A 20,112-nucleotide genomic window follows, 5' to 3' on the forward strand; every position below is an offset into this window, starting at 1 on the left:
GGATTATAGCTGTGGCTTATTGGACCTTACTGAGACCCACCTCTCTGTTTCTTTTTTAAAAATCATTTATTTATTTATTTGGTACAGGGTATTGCTACACAGGTTGGACTCATAATGATCCTCTTGTCTCAGCCTTCCCAATGGGAATTATGGTTTCGGTTGCTGGCTCAGTGCAGGACCAGCATAGCATGTTGTACCAGGGATTGAACCCAGGTCCTTGTGCTTGCCAGGCAAGCTTAGACCCCTGAGCTATCTTCCTCAGTCTGAGACCCACCTCTCCTCTCTCTCTTTTTTTTTTTTTTTTTTTTTTTGTGGAACCAGGGATTGAACTCAGGGCCTTTCGCTTGCCAGGGAAGTGCTTATTCCACTGAGACATCTCCCCGGGTTTTTTTTTTTTTTTTTTGAGACAGAGTTGATATAAGGTAATATGTCAGGCTGCCCTTAAACTCATTAGGAAGTCCAGCCTGACTTTTCTTTTTTTTTTTTTAATGTATTTAATACAGGGTCTACAGGGTCTCACTACGCAGATTGGACTCATAGTGATCCTCCTGTTCTCAGCCTCCCAAGATATGGGATTACAGGCGTGCACCACTGTGTTTTAGTCTTAGTCACTGTCTCAGCCCCTGGGGGTGGGGCCGGCATGGCTCGCCCAGGATCGAGCTCTGTCTGAGCCTCAACCTGACTTCCTAACTCATGGTGATCGTCCTGCCTCAGCCTCCTGAGTGATGGGATGACAAGCATTCACACCATGTCTGGCTTTGACCTCATTTTAACTTTATACATGCAGTGTCCGTGTTCCCTGTCACATGCTCTCATCAGGTCCTGGGCTGGGCTGAGCTTTGGGATGGCACGGCACACAATCCAACCCCCGGCATGCTGTCTGCATTTGGGATTCCCTCTGCAATGTGGCCCTGGGTCGCAAAATGACAGCCATTGTCCCCCAGATCACCTCTGCCTCCCAGCCCTTCCCTTCACACCAGCCTGGCCCTTCCTGCCTTTCTGGGTTGTTTCCTGTGGGTTGTGATGGTGGCGTGGAGGCCTCCTTGCTAGGCCTGGTGGCTTCGGGCGCCGCCCAGGGGCCAGGGGGCAGGAGGTGGGACATGCCCGAGGCCCTCACAGCTCCCTGATGGGAAGGCCCTGTCCCGGTCTCCCTCATGAATGGGGGTGGAGGTGGGGAGAGGACACAGGCATTGCCCAAAGCATAGCATGGAAAGAGGGGACCCAGGCAAAGGATAGCAGCAATGGGTCCTGTGGGCAGCACAGGACCTGATGGAGCATGAACAGAGGGACTGTCACCTCTGCCATCCTTTTCCTGAACCCCACACCCCAGGCTCCATTGAGGGGCGTCCTAGACTCCACCTGGTGCTTCTGATGCTGGCACTGCAGGAAGCAGAGACCTGGGTGTCTGAGGAGTGGCCTCTGTCCTGCGGAGGTCTCATCAGGCACTGGCAGGTCCGAGGCAGGGGAAAGATGCTATTGAGAAACTCAGGAAATTTAATAAGAGACACAGACAAGCTGCTTGTGGGAGCAAATACCTGTCATCCAGTACCTGGAAACAAATACCTGTCATCCCAGTACTTTCAGCAGTTGATGCGCAAGGCTCTCAAATGAAAAAAAGAAAACACCAGAAAATGAAGCCAGGTGCAGCGGTGCACACCTGCAATCCCAGCACTTGGAGGCTGAAGCAGGAACACTGCCAGGCCTTTAAGGCCAGCCTGGGCTATATGTGTGAGGTCAATGACAGCCTGAACTGCACAGCAAGGTCCCATCTCAAACAAACAAGAGTAACTGTGCGTGGTGGCACATGCTTAAAATCTGCTTTCTTTTTTCCTGTTTTTTTATTTATTTATTTTAACATTTATTTAGTGTGTGTGTGTGTGTGTGTGTGTGTGGCCAGTTCAGTCCACCAGGGGGCGGGGCTGGCTAGCATGTGGTGCTGGGGGATTGAACCGCGGTCCCTGTGCTTTGCCAAGTTTGTTCCAAGTAGGTGCTTTAGACCACTGAGCCATCTCTCCAGCCCCTTCCTGGTCTTTTTGAGAGAAGTTCTCACTATGCAGTGCAGGATGGCCTTAAACTCCAGGTGATCCTCCTGCCTCAGACTCCAGAGTGCTGGGATAATAGGCTGTGCCATGCCCAGCTTGGCCTCAGCCTTTAATAAAAGTTTTATTTTGAGACGGGCATAGTGCCACAGACACCTGTAATCCCAGCACCTGGGAGGCTGACACAGGAGGATCGCTGGGAGTTTGATGCCAGCCGAGGCTACACAGCAAGATCCTGTCAACACAACCGAGTTGTCTTAGTTTTCTCTTGCTGCTGAGACACAATAGCCAACACCTAATATGAAGGAAGCAGAGGTTTACTTAGATCACAGTCTGTGGAGGTTGCAGTCTATGATCAGCTGGCTCCAAGGTAGGGAGGCTCTGGGCAGAGGGCAGCAGTTCTCAGTGAAGGAAGACAGCAAAAGCAAGAAGGGCAAAGTGGAGAGCAGTCCTTTCTTCCTCCTCATATTGTGTGCAGTGTACCCACCTCAGATGGGTGTAGGCTCCCAGCATCCCTGTGCCCTCCTCCTGCACAGGCTCAGGATGCTTACAAATTGAGGACCCTGGCCTGCTGCTGAATTGCTTAAAATTGTGAACTTTTTAAATTGACACAATATATCAACCCGGACAAAAGTTTTGAGACAGGATCTCAAGTGACTACATTGCCAAGGCTGGGCTCACATTTGCAATTTTGTCCTGAGTGCCGGGATTATAGGGGAGCACTACCACACCCAGCTAGAACAGCTGGAGCTGGGTATGGTGTGCACCCCTGAAATCCCAGCATGCTGGAGGGTGAGGCAGAGAATCATCCAGAATTTGAGGCCAGCTTGGGCTATACAATGAGTTCAAGGCCACTCTGCACTACGTAGCAAGTCCCTGGTCTTAAAAACAAAGCAAAATATGAATTAATCAAACAGGAAGTGGGATCAAGGCTCTGGCCCTGCTGCCACAGGGGGGGTAGGGTGGGGAGGCCACCCCCTCTGGAGCCTCCAGGAAGTATACTGGACAGAATTTCCCTTTAGGAATGACCTGAACAATTCAAGGGAGGGACCTGGGGGCTCCCCTGGGGACTGAGGAGGGCTGGAGCCCAGGGGCTGGGGAATGGTTGGTTCCAACTAAGCCTCACTCCACCATGGGTTAGATCTTCTAGTTCCTGTAGCTTTTTTTGTTCATTTTTGAGACACGGTCTTGCTCTGTATCTCAGGCTGGTCTCAAACTCACTGGGTGCTGGGATTACAGGTGTGTGCACCAGGCCCACCCTAGCTTTGCTTTCTGAGCCCCAGAGAATCAGCTTCAGTGGAACTCCAGGTGTGGCAGTGCTTGCTTGTCATCCCTGGACTCTGGAAAGTTATGGCAAAAAATCTGGAGTTTGAGCCCAATATGGGCATTTTAGCATATCAGTGAGTCCTGTCTTAAAATTAAAAAAAAAAAAAATAGTAAGTGGGTTGGGCATGTTGCTCAGTAGGGACTTTGGGTTCAATTCCAGTATTGAAGTGTGGAAAAAAATCTAGGAACTGGTCAGGGTATAGGGACATGCACCCTGAGTCCTGCTCTATTGATTTTATCATCAATGCAATGAGGAAAGGTGGGCTGGTGGTCTTGCCTATAATTTCAGAACTTTGGAAGGCTGAGGTAGGATTTTAAGTTTGAACCTAGCCTGGACTATTTAATGTATTTGATATAAGGTCTCACTATATAACTTGGACTCAGAGTGATCCTGTTTTCAGCCTCCCCAGTGCTGGGATTACAGCCACTACACCACGTCTCAGGGCTGGCTCAGCGTGCCCAGGGGTGTGACCAACATGGCCCGTGGTGCCAGGGATCAAACCTTGTCCTTGTGCTTACCTAAGCAGATGCTTAGTCTACTAAACTATCTCCTTGGCCCTAACCTGGACAATTTAGCAAAACACTGTCTCAAAATTTTAAAAAATACAAAAACTGTTGGGGCTGTGGCTAGGGAGATAGCTTGGCGATCTTTAAGTACCTGCCTGGCAAGGGTTCAATCCATGCCATGCCACTCCCAAAACTGGGCGTGGTGACACACACCTGTAATTCCAGTGCAGAGGAGGCTGAGGCAGGAGGATCACTAAATGTCTGAGCTGTGTAGTGAGACCCTGTACCAAATAAATAAATAATTAAAAACCTGTTGGGGCTGTACCTCAGTGTGAAGGTACTGGGTTCAATACCAGAAAAAAACAAAAACCAAGGATCAGAGTGCTTTAAAAAAGGGGGAGGGGCCTAGGAGATGGCTCAGTAGAATAAGCACTTGCCTGGCAAGCACAAGGGCCTGAGTTCAATCCCTGGTTCTGAAAAAGGGGCGGGGGGAAGCCGGGGAGATAGTTCAGCAGCATAAGCACCTGCCTGGCAAGCTCAAGGTCCCAAGTTCTATCCCTGGTACCACATGCAGTGCCAGCTCCTGCCCCAGTACCATAAAAGAGGAGGAGCTGGGTGTGGTGGCACAAGCCAGTTATCCCAGTTTTCCAGAAGCAGGATCTCTGTGTGCTTGAGACCAGTCTGGGCTACAAAGTAAGTCTAAGGCCAGCCTCAACTGCAAGATCAAACTGTCTCAAAAAGACAAGGGAAGGGGGCACCAGGTGTGGTGATACATGCCTATAACACCAGCACTCTGGAAGCTGAGGTTGGAGGATTTCCAAGAATTTGAGGCCAAGTGAGACCCTGTCTTTAAAGAAATGAAAAATGCAGGGTGTGGTGGCATACACCTGTAATCCCAGCACTTGGGAGTCTGAGGCAGAAGGATCCTTGTGTGTCAAGAGACCAGCTTGGGCTACAAAGTGAGCTCAAGACCAGCCTGAACTGCAGAGCGACAGCCTGTCTCAAACAAAAAAGGCTGGGGGGAGCCATTTCACTGTGAAAATCATGGGAAATTCCCTGTATGGAGACATACTCCAGGCTCCAGCCGTGCCTCCACCAGAAGTTTTACAAAGGTGTAAACTGAGTCCAGCCATTGCCTCCTTCCCTGGTCAGATATGAAGAGTAGCGTAGGCCAGGCTGGGTCTGGCTGTTCCAAGAGCCTTGGGCCCCCTCCACCCCCTCCACCTTCCCTCAGGGTCACAGTATCAGGAGGATCATTTTTCCGCAGGGACAAGGCAGCCAATGTGCCTCTCACACAAAGGCAAGGTGGGCTCAGCCTGCTCCTCTAAATCATTAATGAAGCAGCAGCTGGTGAGGCCAGGCCAGGAGCGGGAGCACAACAGACACAGAGTGGCTCCACTTGCTGAACACGGCAGGTGCTGCGTGGCACCTGTGGGCTTCTCCCTGCACTGTCTCTGGACAGGCACAGCTCCTCTGTAAATGGTGCTAAAGGCTCCTTCACGGCCAATCCAGCTCAGGCCAGGCCCCAGCTGCAGTGACAAAGGGCTCTTCTTTTATTTTTGGTTTTTTGAGACAAGGTCTCACTATGTAGTTCAGTCTGGGCTCAAATTTCAAGCTATCTCCCTGCCTCAGCCTCCTGAGTAATGGGATTACAGGTGTGCACCTAGTTTAAGAATCTTACAGTTTTCTTTTTCTTTTTTTTTTTTTCCCCCTGAGACAGGGTTTCACTATGCAGTGTTCAGGCTGGCCTCAAGCTCTCCACAATCCTCCTGCCTCAGCTTCCTAGTCCCAGGATTACAGGCATGCATGTACCACCACATCTGGCTTTTGAAGTTTTATCTTTTTTTTTTTTTTGCAGTACCCGGGATTGAACTCAGGATCTTGTGCTTGCCAGGCAAATGGTTTCTCTACTGAGCTATCATCCGGGTTAGGATGAGGGCATCCAGCCCACTCATGGATGGCATGCCCCTCCGGGTACTCCAGGGTTTGCCTTGATGGAAGTGTGACCCCGAGTCTGAATGGCTGCAGGCCACCTCCCTGAGAAAGTGTTCACAGCCAAGCTATGGTGGCACACACCACATCTCCCCAAACTACTCAGGAGGCTCAGGAGGAAGATTACTGTAAATTTCAGTCCAGTCTGGGCTAAAAACTGAACTCAAGGCCAGCCTGAGTTGCACAGCAAGACCCTGTTTCAAAAAGACAAAAAAACAAAAAAGGCTTCTCAGCTGTCTATGATCTGCCTATCTCGCAACAAAGAGAACTATGGACAGGTGCCAGGAAGAATTTCCCAGCCAGGATGGCCATGCAAAGCTCTGCGGTAGGGCGTGGCATGAATATAGGCAGGTTCTAGAAAGAGCCTTCTGGAAGGAACAGCTATGCACCAGGAGTCAGCCTGGCTGCAAAGGTAGCCAGAAATCAGGCAAGGTGGCAGTTACCTGGAAGCCCAGCACTCCAGGAGGCTGAGAAGGCCTGTGTAATCTATGGCTCAGACGTGGGTTTAGACCTGTGCTCAGAGTCTGACCGCTCCCACCCACCTTGGCAGGAATCTGCGTTCCCTTGCCCCAGCCTTTCCACACCAAAGATGCGCTCACCCTGCATCAGCCAGGCAGGGAGGACAAGCATCTCGAGCATGCAAATCCATAGGCGTGCATTGGGCTTCTCCTAAATCCACCAGGACATTCCTGATTACCGGTTCTGGGCCTTCAGATGCCTGCTGGCTGGCTTTGAGAGAGATTCCGTGGAAATCAGCAGCCGCCCCTAATCCAGGCTGGAATCCCTGGCACTTGGCCTGCTGGGAAGCCAAGGCTGCTGGGTCCCTGCCAGGCCCTTGCCAGACCACGGTGGCTGTCAGGACTGGAGGCAGCCTGGCCTCGCCTTGCAGGGAAGGCAGGCCTGCCTTTCCTCTCTGTGCTCCTGCCACACTGCAATCCCTTTTCCTGCAGGAACACAAGAATCCAGTTGGTTTCCCCTATTTGTTGAAAGTGTCCTCACAGGCCCAACGTCTCTTCCTGCAGCAGGGGTGGGATTAGGATCTAAGAACATTGGTGGTAGGTAACCCACTGGGGAGAGGCCCGCAAGTGTGCGAATTTTTTTTTTTTTATTTTAATCTTCTGACAATGTCTTTTTACATCAATCAGACCGATCTTGAATTTACTATATTGCCCAGACCAGTCCTGAGTTTTTTGTGACCCCCTTGCCTCAGCCTCCCGAGTGCTGGTATTATAAGCACGCCACCCACCATGCCTAGCTTCCAAGAGTGGATTCTGCTCTTGTCCACTGTGTGCGCGTGGCTGTCCACCGTGTGGCTGACTCAGGCCTCAATTTCCCCAACTGTATGCCAGGTAGCCATTCACTCGGCGTGGGGCTTAGTTTTCCTATCTGCAGGGAGAGAAGGCATTCACCTTATGACCCGAGCCTCAGTTTCCACATTTCTGTACTGTCAGTCTTGGCTGCTCTGGGGTGGACAAAAGATGTCTAAGGTGACCCGGAATCTCTTCGCATTCCTTAGTAGTCGACGTTCAGGCCTCCATTTCCCCAAGCACTAATCCAAGAGGAGAGAATCTGAATCCGACTTTTTGGCCGAATGCCCACAAACAAGATGGAGCGCGGCATGTTTCCTGCCCTATTTCAAGATGGCAACACAGCTCCTTTTGCCCTCAAGCCGCAGGCGAACGGTCTCTGCCCGCTTGCAAGATGGCGACAGCCGGATGGCAGGCATGCTTCTCTCCGCCTGACCCGCCACGTACCCACTCTCAAGATGGCTTCTCCCTAAAAGTCCCACGCCGGAAAGCGGCTTGCTTATTGGCTTACATGACCTCACGTGCCCACACGGTTTCGCAACCGCTCCCTAGTTCACAGGCCGTTTTCGCCTTCCGCCATGACAGATAGCCACTTCCCCCAATAGGCGCTGGCACTCCTTCTTGACCCCGCCTCAGTAGAGCTCTTCAGCCACTCAGAGATTCTGGAGGAGGGTCACAGAACTCGCTCCGCCCCCTGCCACGGTTGGAGCCAATGGGCAGCGCGCGCGGGGGACGTGTGCGGGCGTCTCCGCCATCTTGTGAGTCTATAACTCGGAGCCGTTGAGTCGGTTCCTGCTATTCCGGCGCCTCCACTCCTTCCCCCGCGGGTCTGCTCTCTGTGCCATGGACGGGTGAGTTGCCCTGCACTCATTACCCCCTTCCGCGTTACAATCTTTCCCACGTTGCCACCCAACCTTCCCGGCCTCCTCCACCCCCGTCGCCAGGGCTTCTGCGCGCGTTGGGCCTCCTGTCCGCGTGGCGTTCGCGAGAGTCCCGGGGCGAAGGGGCCGCGCCCTTGTTTCGCGCTCATTTCCGCCCACCCCATCAGGCGCGCTTCAGGCCTGTACTCTTAAATTCTGAACATAGGCTGTCTCTCACCCCCTCTCGCGATCCCTAATTTACTCGTTCGATTAGTTACCACGCCGTGAGTCCCTTCCCGCTTGCCGTCCGTTTTACACGCATGCGCCCCTTTCCTCGCGCCTGGTTGTCTTCCCCGCGCGCCCAGTCTGGCGCCGAGCTAGCGCGTGCGCAGTTCTGCTATCCCGGGTGCGCGTGCGCGTCTTGCCGCGGGTGCGCGCGCCTTTCCCGCCGAGCGGGCTTTGCTCGCGGACATGGCCCGTCCCCGGACTGGACCTTACGGGTTGTGGGGCGTCCAGGATGTGAAGTCGCAGGGTCTGGACTAGGATCCCCCTTTCTCAAAGGGCGTTTGGGAGCGCGTCCTCCAAGCCTGGAGGGGATGGCCTTGGGCTTGACCATGTCTGGCCCGTGTGCACGCGGCTCAGGTGCGGCCTTCTGGCCTGGTGCGCGAAGCCCTCGCGGCTGTGACCTCGCTGCTCACTGAATCCGACGCTCTAGAGGTGTTTGTTCCCTGCCAGATTTTTCTCCTTGAGTCAGCAGCTTCACAAGTCTGTTGAAACTGCAGGGTTTTTTTGGGAGGGGGTTTATTGTGGGCGTGAGGCCCCCTAGGCTCGGAAGCTGTGGTACTGTACACAGTGGTGCAGGCCGAGCATAGGGAGAGCCTAGCTCCCTGGCAGTGGGCATGACCAATCGCTAAGTCTCATTTCCGGCAGATGTTCGTGTCCAGTCGTGGGGTCATGTCTGCTATGTTGAGGCCCCCGGCGGGTTTTGCTGTTAAAGCCTGGTCCGAGGTGGAGGGAAGCACTTGGGACGCTGGGCAGACATGATCTCTTGACTTGCTTCCCCAGGAGAGGAGAAAGTCCAGTCATGTGCAGCCAGGGTTGATTAGTAACTTGGGCTGTATCCTGGCCCGCCTGTTACTTTTGTTAATTTTAACCACCCTTTCATCAATCTCTAGTCTTAGGGAGCTCCCTGCCCCCTCCTCCCCAAGCGGAAGCTCTGACCTCGGGGTTTATATACTCTTGCCTGCTTCTCGGCCTTTCCTGAGTACTTTCAGTTCTACAGAAAGCAAACAAGGGCCCTTGAAGTAGAGAAGCAAGATCCAATTCTTGAGGGGATGACTTGTGTGTTTGGGACCTCTGAACCCCAGAGTTTGGGCCTAGGGGTCTTTCTGGGAGGGACGGGTGCCAAAGGACTATTGTCCCTTTTTGAGTTGAGATTAAGTGGATTGCACATTTTTCTGCTCTTCTGAGCCTAAACTGGCTGAGGGCCTTGGATCCAGGCTGGGTGTTGACTGACAGCTGCAGAGAATACACCTTGCTGATGTTTCTCATTTTTCTCCACAGCATCGTCCCAGACATAGCAGTTGGTACAAAGGTAGGCATTTTTCACATTGCTTCTTTTTACACTGCTTGGCCTTTGCTCCTGCGATGATTCCTGGGCTCTTCTATGCTGGCTTAAGGTGTACAGGTGACATTGGTTCTTGTACCACCTCTCCTACAGTCTGTATTGGGTTAGGCTGGTTTGTTCACCAGAAACTCTTCAGAGTGTAAGTGAGAGCCCTGTCCAGGTCATAAGGCTATGTGTGAGGTTGGACAGGCTGGCTTTGCTGCCTTAGTTTCAGTGCAGGTCTCTCTGCAGTGCACTGTTTTCCTTCAGAGGTTTACAGCTGCAATCTCATGTCTGAAATTCAGATGAGTCTTACAAAAGGCACCAGGTGTAGTGGCACAGCCTGTAAGTATTCCAGCACTGGGGAGTTCAAGGCAGGAGGATCACTAGGGGTTCAAAGCCAACCTGGGCTGTGTAATGAAACCATGTCTTGGGGCTGGGGAGATGGCTCAGAATAAGCACTTCCATGACAAGCACAAGGGCCTGAGTTCAGTCCCCGTTCTGCCAAAAAACCCCACAAAAAACAAAAAAACTGGACTGTGGAGGAAGAGTTGGAATGTCCTAGACATTAGGTGGGGGCACGGTGGGATCCAGGGCTTTTGGTGGTGCTCACAATGTGTCTTTGATGTTAACATGCTTCAGAAGATCATGTTGAAAAATAAAAATAATTAAAAAAAAAGGGCTGGGGAGATGGCTCAGTGGAATAAGCGCTTCCCTGGCAAGCGCAAGGGCCTGAGTTCAATCCCCAGTTCCACCAAAAAAAAAAAAAAAAAGAAGATCATGTTGTATCATCAGGTAGTTTTCCTGTGTGCTTCTTGTGTGTTTTGGGATGAGTAGAGATAACAGACTCCTCACCACTAGGAGGAATTATTTTTCCTGTTTGCAGGTGGGGGTCTCAGTGCTGTCCAGACTAGACTGGTCTTGAGCTGATGAGCTCAGCTTCCCAAGTAGCTGGGACTGTGGGCTTAAGCCACCTCACCTTGTTGAATGCCCTGGGAGAAGACCCTTTGAAGTTCAGAGTTGAGGACTGGCCTGCCTGTCTGGCTGTAAAAAGAGGGGGGGGGGGGAAGACACAGGCACCCTGTCCCTGTGTGCACTGTGGGACCAGCCCTGCTCATGCATCCTGAGCCAAAGCCAGCTGGTTTCTGGTCAGTCTGGTGGTTCCCAGGCCAGGTTTCAGTTTTCCCCATGGGCTGCAGTCTGCATGAAGCCTGCAGATCTTCCTGCAGATAAAACCTGTTTGTTCAGTGGCGAGAGGAGGCAGTGAGTGGGACTTTCATCTGAAGCCTTGGGTGGAGAAGCTTGTCTGGAGCTTCTGCCTTTCAGCGTGATTTCCCCAGGGTTGGCCGATTGCTGCCTGGGCTTTGCTCCAGGCCGAGGGCTGCTGTTGTGAGAGGGGAATGTGGAAGGCTGAGGGGTCTTCAGTTTCCAAATGGGGAGCTGCTTCTGGGGTTGTTAGTTGTAGCTCCTACACACCAGACTCTTAGGATATCACACTGGCTGGTGCTCTGCAGATAGACATGAAGCAAGGCCTGAGCCTGGTCACTGTGGTGTTGGGGCGGACTTCTGGGCATGGGGTCGCTTATGTATAAATTGTGGGCATGCTTGCCCTGCCCAGGGCCCAGTTGTGAGGGCTCCTGGCAGGTGGCCAAGAGCTCACTGCCTGGAAGTGTGGCCTCATCCACGCTGCACCCAGGCAGAAGTCCAGATATCCATGTCCCCATAAGGTTAGAGCAGTGGCACGTGGGGGTTGCATAGATGACTGGCCCCTGTCTAGCTCATGAGAGCTGATCTTACATACAATCAGGGAGGGAAGTGGCCATAGTAGGAAGTGATTTCCTGTGGCTTAGAAAAGCTGACAAGACTGGGGTGAGGCTTTGTAACTCAGGCATACCTGCCAAAGGTGGATAGACTGTGTTTCTAGGTAACCTGGCTTCCCCCAGATGGCTCTGGTTTCCACTGGTAAACACAGCCACAGTCTAGCCTTAAGTAGGCCCTTGCTCCTCTTTGGGGAAGGAGGGAAGTGACCCCACTGAAGCTCATCTTGTGGTGCTGAGTTACGTGGGCCTTTCTGGGGTTATAGGGCTTCCATTAGTTGTGCTGAGGTTAGGGTGCAGGCTCTGAGCCCCTCACCCGTTAAAGGTGGTTGGCATTTCTGTGGTGTCTTCCCCCATTTCTAGACCTGGGTATTCCAGGTGGGGAGATGGTCATGGGCTTGCCAGTATCATTTCAGTTAATGGGGGAGGGTGTTGAGGTATTCTTGAAGGTGTCCTTGGGGAGGATAGGTGGTTAAAAAGGCAAGTGGGGTGTTAAGGAGAAGAGTAAGGTAGAGAGTCTGCTGCTCTTCCCATCACCCCCTCACAGACAAACACTGGGTACAGAGTGTGCCTGTGGGGTGGTGGCATCCTCAAGCTAGTGAGCCCAAGGGCATACTGCAGCAGCAGTATCAGGCCAAGGTTCTGGGCCTGAGTGCTTGTTTTCAGTGACCAAGAACTGTTTTAGCATCTCCAGTTTCACCTTTTGGTTCTTAATCTGTTTTCTAGCTTGGGGCAGGGGGAGCGGCAGCATCTACCTTCCTGAGCCCAGTTCCAACTCCTTAATTCTTGAGGGGTGGCTAAGTAAACTAGGGAGACCTAGGCATAAAGGGGTAGTGTCTCACCCAGGAAAGCGTGCCAGGGCCCACGGGTCAGGTTTCCTCAGGCAGCTGAGAAATAGGACAAGTTCAGGCTCCTGGGCTGTAGTGCTTGATGGTTGCAGTATGACTCCAGATACAACTGCAAGAACAGACCAAGAACCAGCTTTTAGCAGCAGCACCACAGATAACGTGCTTTTGTGGACGGCAGCACATGGGGTACTCTCCATATGGCTGTTGGCATGGGCCACAGTCGCAGATTGAGCATGGAGTTGGGCAGAGTCTGGGCTCCCATGGGTGGCAGGAACAAAGTAGAAGCCTAGAGTGAGTTGAGGCCTTGCTTTAAGGATGAATGGGGGTGGTCCCTGGCCTTGGTAGCCAGTACAGGGCAGCATCACTCTTCTCTTCCAGCGGGGATCTGACGAGCTCTTCTCTACGTGTGTTACCAACGGGCCCTTTATCATGAGCAGCAACTCTGCCTCTGCAGGTAACTGTATGCCCTTTAGGCCTGCCCTCTAACTTGTGGGTATTTCTTGGACTAAGATGGGGTGCTGGTTGGTCACTCCACTGTAGCTTGATTTTTTTATACCCTTTTTCACTTCAAACTCTCCAGGCCTTTTGGGATTTGTTCTGGATCTGGAACAGTCTACTGGGGAATTCTAGGGCTTAAACATGTGGGATGTTGGTATAAAGCAGAGGTTGTGTCCCCTTTTGGCTTGTTCTCAGGCTTCTGGGTTCTCAGGTGGCTACTTGAGAGGCAGGGGACAGACATGGCTTGCAAGATAGTGCTGGCTCGGCCGGGGATATAGCTCAGTGGTGGGAGCGCCTGCATGGCAGGTGCAAGATCCTGAGTTCGATCATTGGTACCACCAAAAACATAAGGTAGTGCTGGCTTCTAATACCTGAGTCTACCTCCGTCTTCTAGCAAACGGAAACGACAGCAAGAAGTTCAAAGGTGACAACAGGAGTGCTGGCGTTCCCTCCAGAGTGATTCATATCCGAAAGCTGCCTGGTGACATTACAGAAGGCAAGGTGATATCCCTGGGGCTGCCCTTCGGGAAGGTCACCAATCTCCTGATGCTGAAAGGGAAGAACCAGGCTTTCATTGAGATGAACACGGAGGAGGCGGCCAACACCATGGTGAATTACTATACCTCAGTGACACCTGTATTGCATGGCCAGCCCATCTATATCCAGTTCTCCAACCACAAAGAGCTCAAGACTGACAGCTCTCCGAACCAGGCGGTGTGTGCCCATGCATGCGGGTGGGTGGCAGGGCCAAGGTGGGCCAAGCTGAGTCCCCCTGGGCTCAACAGCAATATCTCCACAGCGGGCACAGGCAGCACTGCAGGCTGTGAACTCTGTCCAGTCAGGAAACCTGGCCCTAGCTGCATCAGCTGCCGCTGTGGATGCAGGCATGGCAATGGCTGGGCAGAGCCCAGTGCTCAGGATCATTGTGGAAAACCTTTTTTACCCTGTGACCCTGGATGTGCTGCACCAGGTAAGGTCATGGGTGGGTGAAGGACACAGGTTCAGGGTGAATCTCAGTGTGGTGTTCTCACAGTCACTCTGGGCCCCACAGATCTTTTCCAAGTTTGGCACAGTCCTGAAGATTATCACCTTCACAAAGAACAGCCAGTTTCAGGCACTGCTACAGTATGCTGACCCTGTGAGCGCCCAGCATGCCAAGCTGGTAAGTTGGGGAGCCCTGGGAAATATTGTAGGCTGCCTACAACTGGCTATGGCTGACCTGTCTCTCTCTGTAGTCTTTGGATGGGCAGAACATCTACAATGCCTGCTGCACACTGCGCATTGACTTCTCCAAGCTCACCAGCCTCAACGTTAAGTACAACAATGACAAGAGCCGTGACTATACACGCCCAGACCTGCCCTCCGGTGACAGCCAGCCCTCGCTGGACCAGACCATGGCGGCAGCCTTTGGTAAGATGTTGTCCTGTTGTGGCACTGAGTGTGTGCGGAAAGTTACAGAAAGGGTGGCCCTCGGCGAGCCTGAGCAAGCCCAGGGCGGGAGGGGACAGATGGCTAGGTAGTCAGTGCCCTGAGGCCCTGCAGCCCTGCTCCCAGGGAGATGGCCCTGCCCCTTGCACGCCAGCACCGGCCAGTGAGGGCACCCACACCTAAACATCCAACCCTCAGCAGTGGACCACGCTGGGACGCCCTGTGGCGGGCGTGGGGCCAGTCCGGCGGCACAGCTCTGGCTTGGTGGAGGTGGTGGGTGCGATGGTTAGTGTCTCGTTTATTTCTAGGTGCACCTGGTATAATCTCAGCCTCTCCGTATGCAGGAGCTGGTTTCCCTCCCACCTTTGCCATTCCTCAAGCCGCAGGTACTCAACACTTGACCTTGACCCCAGCGCCTGCATGCCCACACCACCTCCACTCCACACAGCCACGCTTCCACGGGCGGCTGGCGCGGTCCCCTGGGCACTGGCCATGCCAAGCCATGGGGCCCCTTCCTGGGAGAGGGGAAGGGAGCCACAGGGCAGCTGTGCCCACACAGGGCTTGGTCAGGGCAGGCGGTAGACAGGGCAGGGCTGTGAGCCTGCGTGTCGGGCACTGGTGTTGGTCAGGAGCCGCTAACCGCGCAGTCTTTGGTCTGGTTCCCTTCAAGCACCGGGGCGAGGACGAGGATGCAGTGTGTGGAGGGATGTGTCCCTCGTAGATTGAATTGAGTGGCCTGGTAAGCAAGTGGCCGCCGAGGCTGAGGAGCATGTGCTGGCGGCACCTTGGCACCACGTGCAGCATTGTGGCCACTCGTGCCGAGGTTGCCGGGTGCGTGCTGGCTGCGTCTGCATGGAGAATGGGTGCGCATGCCGCCGCAGCGGCGGCGTATCCTGTGGCAGGCCTTGCTTGCAGAGGGCCTGTGCCTGCATTGGCGGACGGAGCTTTTGTGCTGTTTGCCGCATGTGGAAGGGTCCACACCAGACACCTCTGGGTGCTGTGAGCAGCTGGGTGTGGTGTGCTGGCCTAGCACACCTGCCTGTGTGGCCGTGTCCAGGCCCTGAGAGGCTCATGCCTCATGGAGGGCCAAAGTGGGCCACCGACTTCCCAGTGCCCTGTGTGCATGACGGGTGCCTGTGCCGTCGCGTTGCTGGTGCCACACCCTTTGTTCATCCCTGACCATCTTTCCTTACAGGCCTGTCTGTCCCCAATGTGCATGGAGCGCTGGCGCCCCTGGCTATTCCCTCAGCAGCTGCAGCTGCGGCTGCAGCAGGTCGTATAGGCATCCCAGGTCTAGCGGGTGCTGGGAACTCCGTCCTGTTGGTCAGCAACCTTAACCCAGAGGTACGTGGGGTGCTAGGGCTGTGCAGGGCGAGTGGTGTCGGGGTGGAGGTCTAGTGGCCGTGCCACTGGCAGGAGGTGCCTTGGTCTCCCAGGGTCTGAATCCCCAACAGCTGTATCCACATGCTGATGTGTCTGCTCTGTGTCAAGACTGGCTCACATTCGCCTCTTTCCCAAGACGCTCTGAGTTTCCTGTTTTCCCTACTCTTTGTATTTCAATTCCATAACTTCAGAGTTGAGATGCTTTGCCACTTGGTACTCAGGGCAACCTAGATGAACTTGGGGAGCCTCTGGGTTATTTGGCAGTCGGGCTCGACACGGTGTAGGTGTGTGGCACATTAAGCCTGAGCAAGTGTATCAGGACTTGGCTCTGGAAGGCCAGAAGTCTCCCAGATGGGGTTGGCGCTGGGTCAGTGAGGTTCTGGTCATTCCTGCCTGCAGCTTCCCTGGGCCGGGCCGGGCAACCTGAGTCTCAGCCTCGAGGGCATGCCAGTTGTGAGTTAGGTCACTCAGGAGCTGGCAACTAACCGCTCACTGCTGAGCAGAGAACAGCCTGTTGCGACCTTAGGGCTGTGGTGCAGTGGCAGGGAGAAACAGCGGTCCCTGTGCCTCTCGAGCTGCTCTCCCAGTCACCCATGTCCGCGAGGTAGAGCCCTTAACTTACGTGCGTGTGGTGGAGTGTGACTGGAACACTGCCTTGTTTCCTTATGTATTTACTGACCTGTGTTTTTTGCTACTTTTTTTTCTTTTCTCCCCTTCCCCTTTCCCATTTTTTTTCTTGCCCTGATCCGGAATTTCTTTGCCAACTGACTGCACGGTTCTTCTGCTTCCTGTTGTTGCTTGAAACAAACAAAACATAAATAAATAAAAACAAAAATTCCCCCTCAAACCCTGCTCTCCGGAAACCAACCTGCCCTTGAAATTAACATCCTGACAACTTCATCGTCCATCAACCGCTGCACGCCTGCGGGACTGTCTTCCTCGGGGTGGACGATGGCACCTCGTCCCCCCGACCTCTCCCTCTCCCCTGTCCCTCCGCTGCCTTGCTCTGCTGTCCTCTAAAGAGAGTCACACCCCAAAGCCTCTTTATTCTTTTCGGTATGTTATTCACACTTTTATTATCTTGTTTTCGTTTAATTGAGATTATTTTTAAGCCCTGACATGTACTATGAGTTTGGAGTTTGGCATTCGGCCTTGTATGTGGTTTGCTTCCGGTTTGCGGACTTTACACCTGGCCATAGATTCGCATGGTTTACTGCCCTGCATGCTGCTCCGAGAGTTCAGCGTGTTGGTAGCATGCGAGCGTGGTCGCTCTCCAGTCTCCCTGCCTTGGGCTTTTGACTGCTGATGTAGTGGGCCCTGGGCTGCTAGGCTCCCGGCGGCAGAATAAGCAAACCTGGTCAGGCTGAGCGGAGCCTTGGGGGTAAGGGGTGGGTGGGAATTGGGTAGAGGCCACACAACTCAGGCCCTGTCCACACTGGGCTTTTGAAGGAGTCTACGGTGATGTGCAGCGGGTGAAAATTTTGTTCAACAAGAAGGAGAACGCTCTGGTGCAGATGGCGGACGGCAGCCAGGCCCAGCTGGGTAAGGGCCAGGCCAGGAGGGTGGGTGGGCGGGTCTGTGCCCATCAGGCCCTTGGTGACCTGCCTGACTTGCACAGCCATGAGCCACCTGAATGGGCACAAGCTGCATGGGAAGCCAATTCGCATCACACTGTCCAAGCATCAGAATGTGCAGTTGCCAAGGGAGGGCCAGGAGGACCAGGGCCTCACCAAGGACTATGGCAACTCGCCCCTCCACCGCTTCAAGAAGCCTGGCTCTAAGAACTTCCAGAACATCTTCCCGCCCTCTGCAACGCTGCACCTCTCCAACATCCCGTGAGTTCTTGCTGAAGCTCACATGGGCCCTCAGAGGCAGTGCTGGGATGGGCCCTAGGGGCCTCAGGTGTGGGTAGGTGCTCACCACTGAACCATGCATCTAGCACTGAGCAGTACTTGAGAAAACTTAACCAAGACAAAATGAGGGTGTATATACTACTGTGCTTTCTAACTCTGTCTTCCCTGAGATTCAGCCACAGCTGTTTTATAAAATCTAGGGTGGTTTTATTACTTCACTAACTTGCCTAGGCTGGCCTCAAACCTCTGGTGCCTCCTGCCTCAGCCTCTTGTGCTGGTTGACAGGTGTGGCATTGTGTTGGGCTGGTTGAAAGAGGACATGGTGGGTATCCAGCTTGCAACCAAGCATAGGTGCATGATTTTTCTCAAGGACATTTCTGATCTAGGCAGCCATTTTTGCTCCTATGTACAATCCCAGCATGGAAGGCTGAATATCCCGAGTGAACCTAGTCAGCTGTATAGACAGCTAGACCCTGTCTCAAAAAAAAAAAAATCAGGGTTGAGGAAGTAAGCTCAGCAGTCTAAAATGCCTGCCTAGCAAGCACAAGGACCTGAGTTTGATCCCTGGTATACTTCATGCTGGGTGGCCCTGAAACCGGGTGAGGTAGGTGCACACCTACAGTCCCAGCATTGAAGAAGCTGAGACAGGCTCCCTGTGAGTCTTGGGTTGTGTAGTGAGACCTTGTACCAAATATATAAATATTTTTTAAAAAGCGCAAAGCCACACTTAAAGTCACTAAGGATGTTGGCTATTTCCTTCCTGGGCCCCAGAGACTTTTCATGGTTGTGGGGAGCTGTACTTTGCAGTGGTGACCCTCCCAGTTCACACATGATCTCTTTACAGGCCCTCCATATCAGAGGAAGAGCTCAAGAGCCTTTTTTCCAGCAATGGGGGTGTGGTGAAGGGCTTCAAGTTCTTTCAGTGAGTACATTTGGATGGGTGCCACCTCTTTGACCCTACCCCACCCTGAATGGCCTGCCCTCTGACTCCTCTTCCTTGCAGGAAAGACCGCAAGATGGCGCTGATCCAGATGGGCTCAGTAGAGGAGGCTGTGCAGGCCCTCATTGATCTGCACAACCACGACCTGGGCGAGAACCATCACTTCCGGGTGTCCTTCTCCAAGTCCACTATCTAGGGTGGGCCTGTGGCCAGGCGCCTTGGCGCCAACTTCCGTCATTCCAGAAAAAAAAGCCACTTTAAAAAGCAGCTGAAGTGACCTTAACAGACCAGAGATTTTATTTTTTTTAAAGAGAAATCAGTTTACCTGTTTTTAAAAAAATTAAATCTAGTTCACCTTGCTGACCTTGCGGTGACGTGACAGCTCAGGCACCCAGGGGCTGCAGCAGGGGTCTTCCCACTGTCTGGCCCAGGCAGGCCGTGGGAGGGCACCCAGACCACAGTCTGCTCTCTCGTGCCTTAACCTGCCTGCCTCCGAGGCCGCACCACCCGCAGGCGAGGTGGGGCTGGGCTGGGTTCTTGCCCGGCAGTCACCAAGCAGCCTCCCTGCCTCTCCCACGTGATCATGTGCCCAGGAGTGTGGGAGCCAGTCCCCCTACCCTCTTAATCAAGTGATGAATCAAGCGATTCAGCCCAGTCCCCAGGTGCCGCTCTTTTCCTGGCCAGGCCTGGAGGGCGCCGACCTGCTGCCTCAGCTGTGGAGCCCTTGTTGTAATCTCTGTATCATACTCCGGCTGCAGATGCTGTGCCTAGCAATATCCAGTTGACCAAATATTCTAATCTTTTTTTCATTTATATGCAATAGTTTTAAGTAACTTTTTATAGCAAGATGATACAATGGTATGAGTGTAATCCAAGCTTCTTGTATTACTTTGTATGCTGTACTTTTTATTTTATTCCTTGTAATTAAAGAAGTCACAGACAGGATCCGGTCTCCAGCGCTGGCAAAGCCCAGCCGCCAGGAACCTGAGGCCAGGAGCCAGGTTTCCTTGCAGGGCCTGGGCTAGCACCCTCCTTCCTCCACCTGCAGTTGCCTTATCCAGCTCCACTTGCAGTCTGCCTAGACAAACAGTGCAGGATGTTTCAGGGTGTTTTCCTTTTCCTTCAAATTTTGGACCAAAGTTTTATTTCTGTTTCTTGTCTGCCTCTGGTGCTGGGGCCCTGGGTGGTAGGACCAGTGTCCAGGCCACTGCACTCTGACACCCTCTGGGCTGCCCCGGTAGCGGGCAGGGGTCTCCTTGGATCCTGAGTTCTTTAGTGGAGTGTAACAAGGGTGTAAATATTTGTGATTTTTTTTTTTTTTTTTTTATACCTGTTGTCAGACACGGAGGCAGCACATCAAAGCAGTTTTTTATGGTGACAGATGTATATTTTGATAACGGCGGTTACAGGCTCAGTGTTGCACACAGCAAGCCGTGGCCACACATTCCATTAGCCCGTCCCGATGGCTTGTAACGGGAAGAACTGATTAAAACTTTTATAACAAACTCCAGCCTTTCCTGTAGAAGTTTTTTGCTGTTCACATTGTAGAAGGCAGTCAGCCAATCTGTACCTGGACTTTGAATAAATTTCTATGTCCTGTGCTTCTGATTTCCCTCTTTATTGGGCTTTGGTCTTTGCTGCCGTTTCGCTTTCTGTGAGCTCAGCCAGTTTCACCCCTGCCTAGCCCCGGTGGTGGGGAGGGCCTCTG

At 53.1% G+C, this 20,112-nt stretch overlaps 1 protein-coding gene across 2 annotated transcripts; it reads left to right on the plus strand.

Annotated features, from left to right (window-relative positions):
* Nucleotides 1-7,905: 7,905 nt before the first annotated feature.
* On the plus strand, nucleotides 7,906-19,912 carry Ptbp1 (polypyrimidine tract binding protein 1). 2 transcript variants are annotated; one of them, XM_004632653.3, is made up of 14 exons: nucleotides 7,906-8,022; nucleotides 9,595-9,625; nucleotides 12,681-12,756; nucleotides 13,195-13,514; nucleotides 13,600-13,770; nucleotides 13,852-13,962; nucleotides 14,036-14,210; nucleotides 14,537-14,614; nucleotides 15,424-15,572; nucleotides 16,634-16,667; nucleotides 17,061-17,153; nucleotides 17,230-17,446; nucleotides 18,309-18,386; nucleotides 18,468-19,912. In XM_004632653.3, the coding sequence occupies exons 1-14, from the start codon at nucleotides 8,015-8,017 to the stop codon at nucleotides 18,598-18,600; spliced, it is 1,674 nt and encodes a 557-aa protein (XP_004632710.1). In that variant the 5' UTR covers nucleotides 7,906-8,014; the 3' UTR covers nucleotides 18,601-19,912. The 2 variants fall into 2 exon arrangements, with proteins under 2 accessions (XP_004632710.1, XP_004632713.1); XM_004632656.2 differs by lacking the exon at nucleotides 14,537-14,614 and having other exon boundaries at nucleotides 7,909-8,022; nucleotides 18,468-18,600.
* The last annotated feature ends 200 nt before the right edge of the window (nucleotides 19,913-20,112 follow it).

Source organism: Octodon degus, unplaced genomic scaffold (genome assembly GCF_000260255.1).
Source record: "Octodon degus isolate 3935 unplaced genomic scaffold, OctDeg1.0 scaffold00050, whole genome shotgun sequence".
NCBI classification, from domain to species: domain Eukaryota; kingdom Metazoa; phylum Chordata; class Mammalia; order Rodentia; family Octodontidae; genus Octodon; species Octodon degus.

Excerpts from the sequence above, each read along its gene's own strand:
- Ptbp1 (XM_004632653.3), top strand. Across the intron at positions 15,573-16,633 it reads TCAGCAACCTTAACCCAGAG|AGAGTCACACCCCAAAGCCT; the intron begins GTACGTGGGGTG and ends TGTCCTCTAAAG. Across the intron at positions 18,387-18,467 it reads AAGGGCTTCAAGTTCTTTCA|GAAAGACCGCAAGATGGCGC; the intron begins GTGAGTACATTT and ends TCTTCCTTGCAG.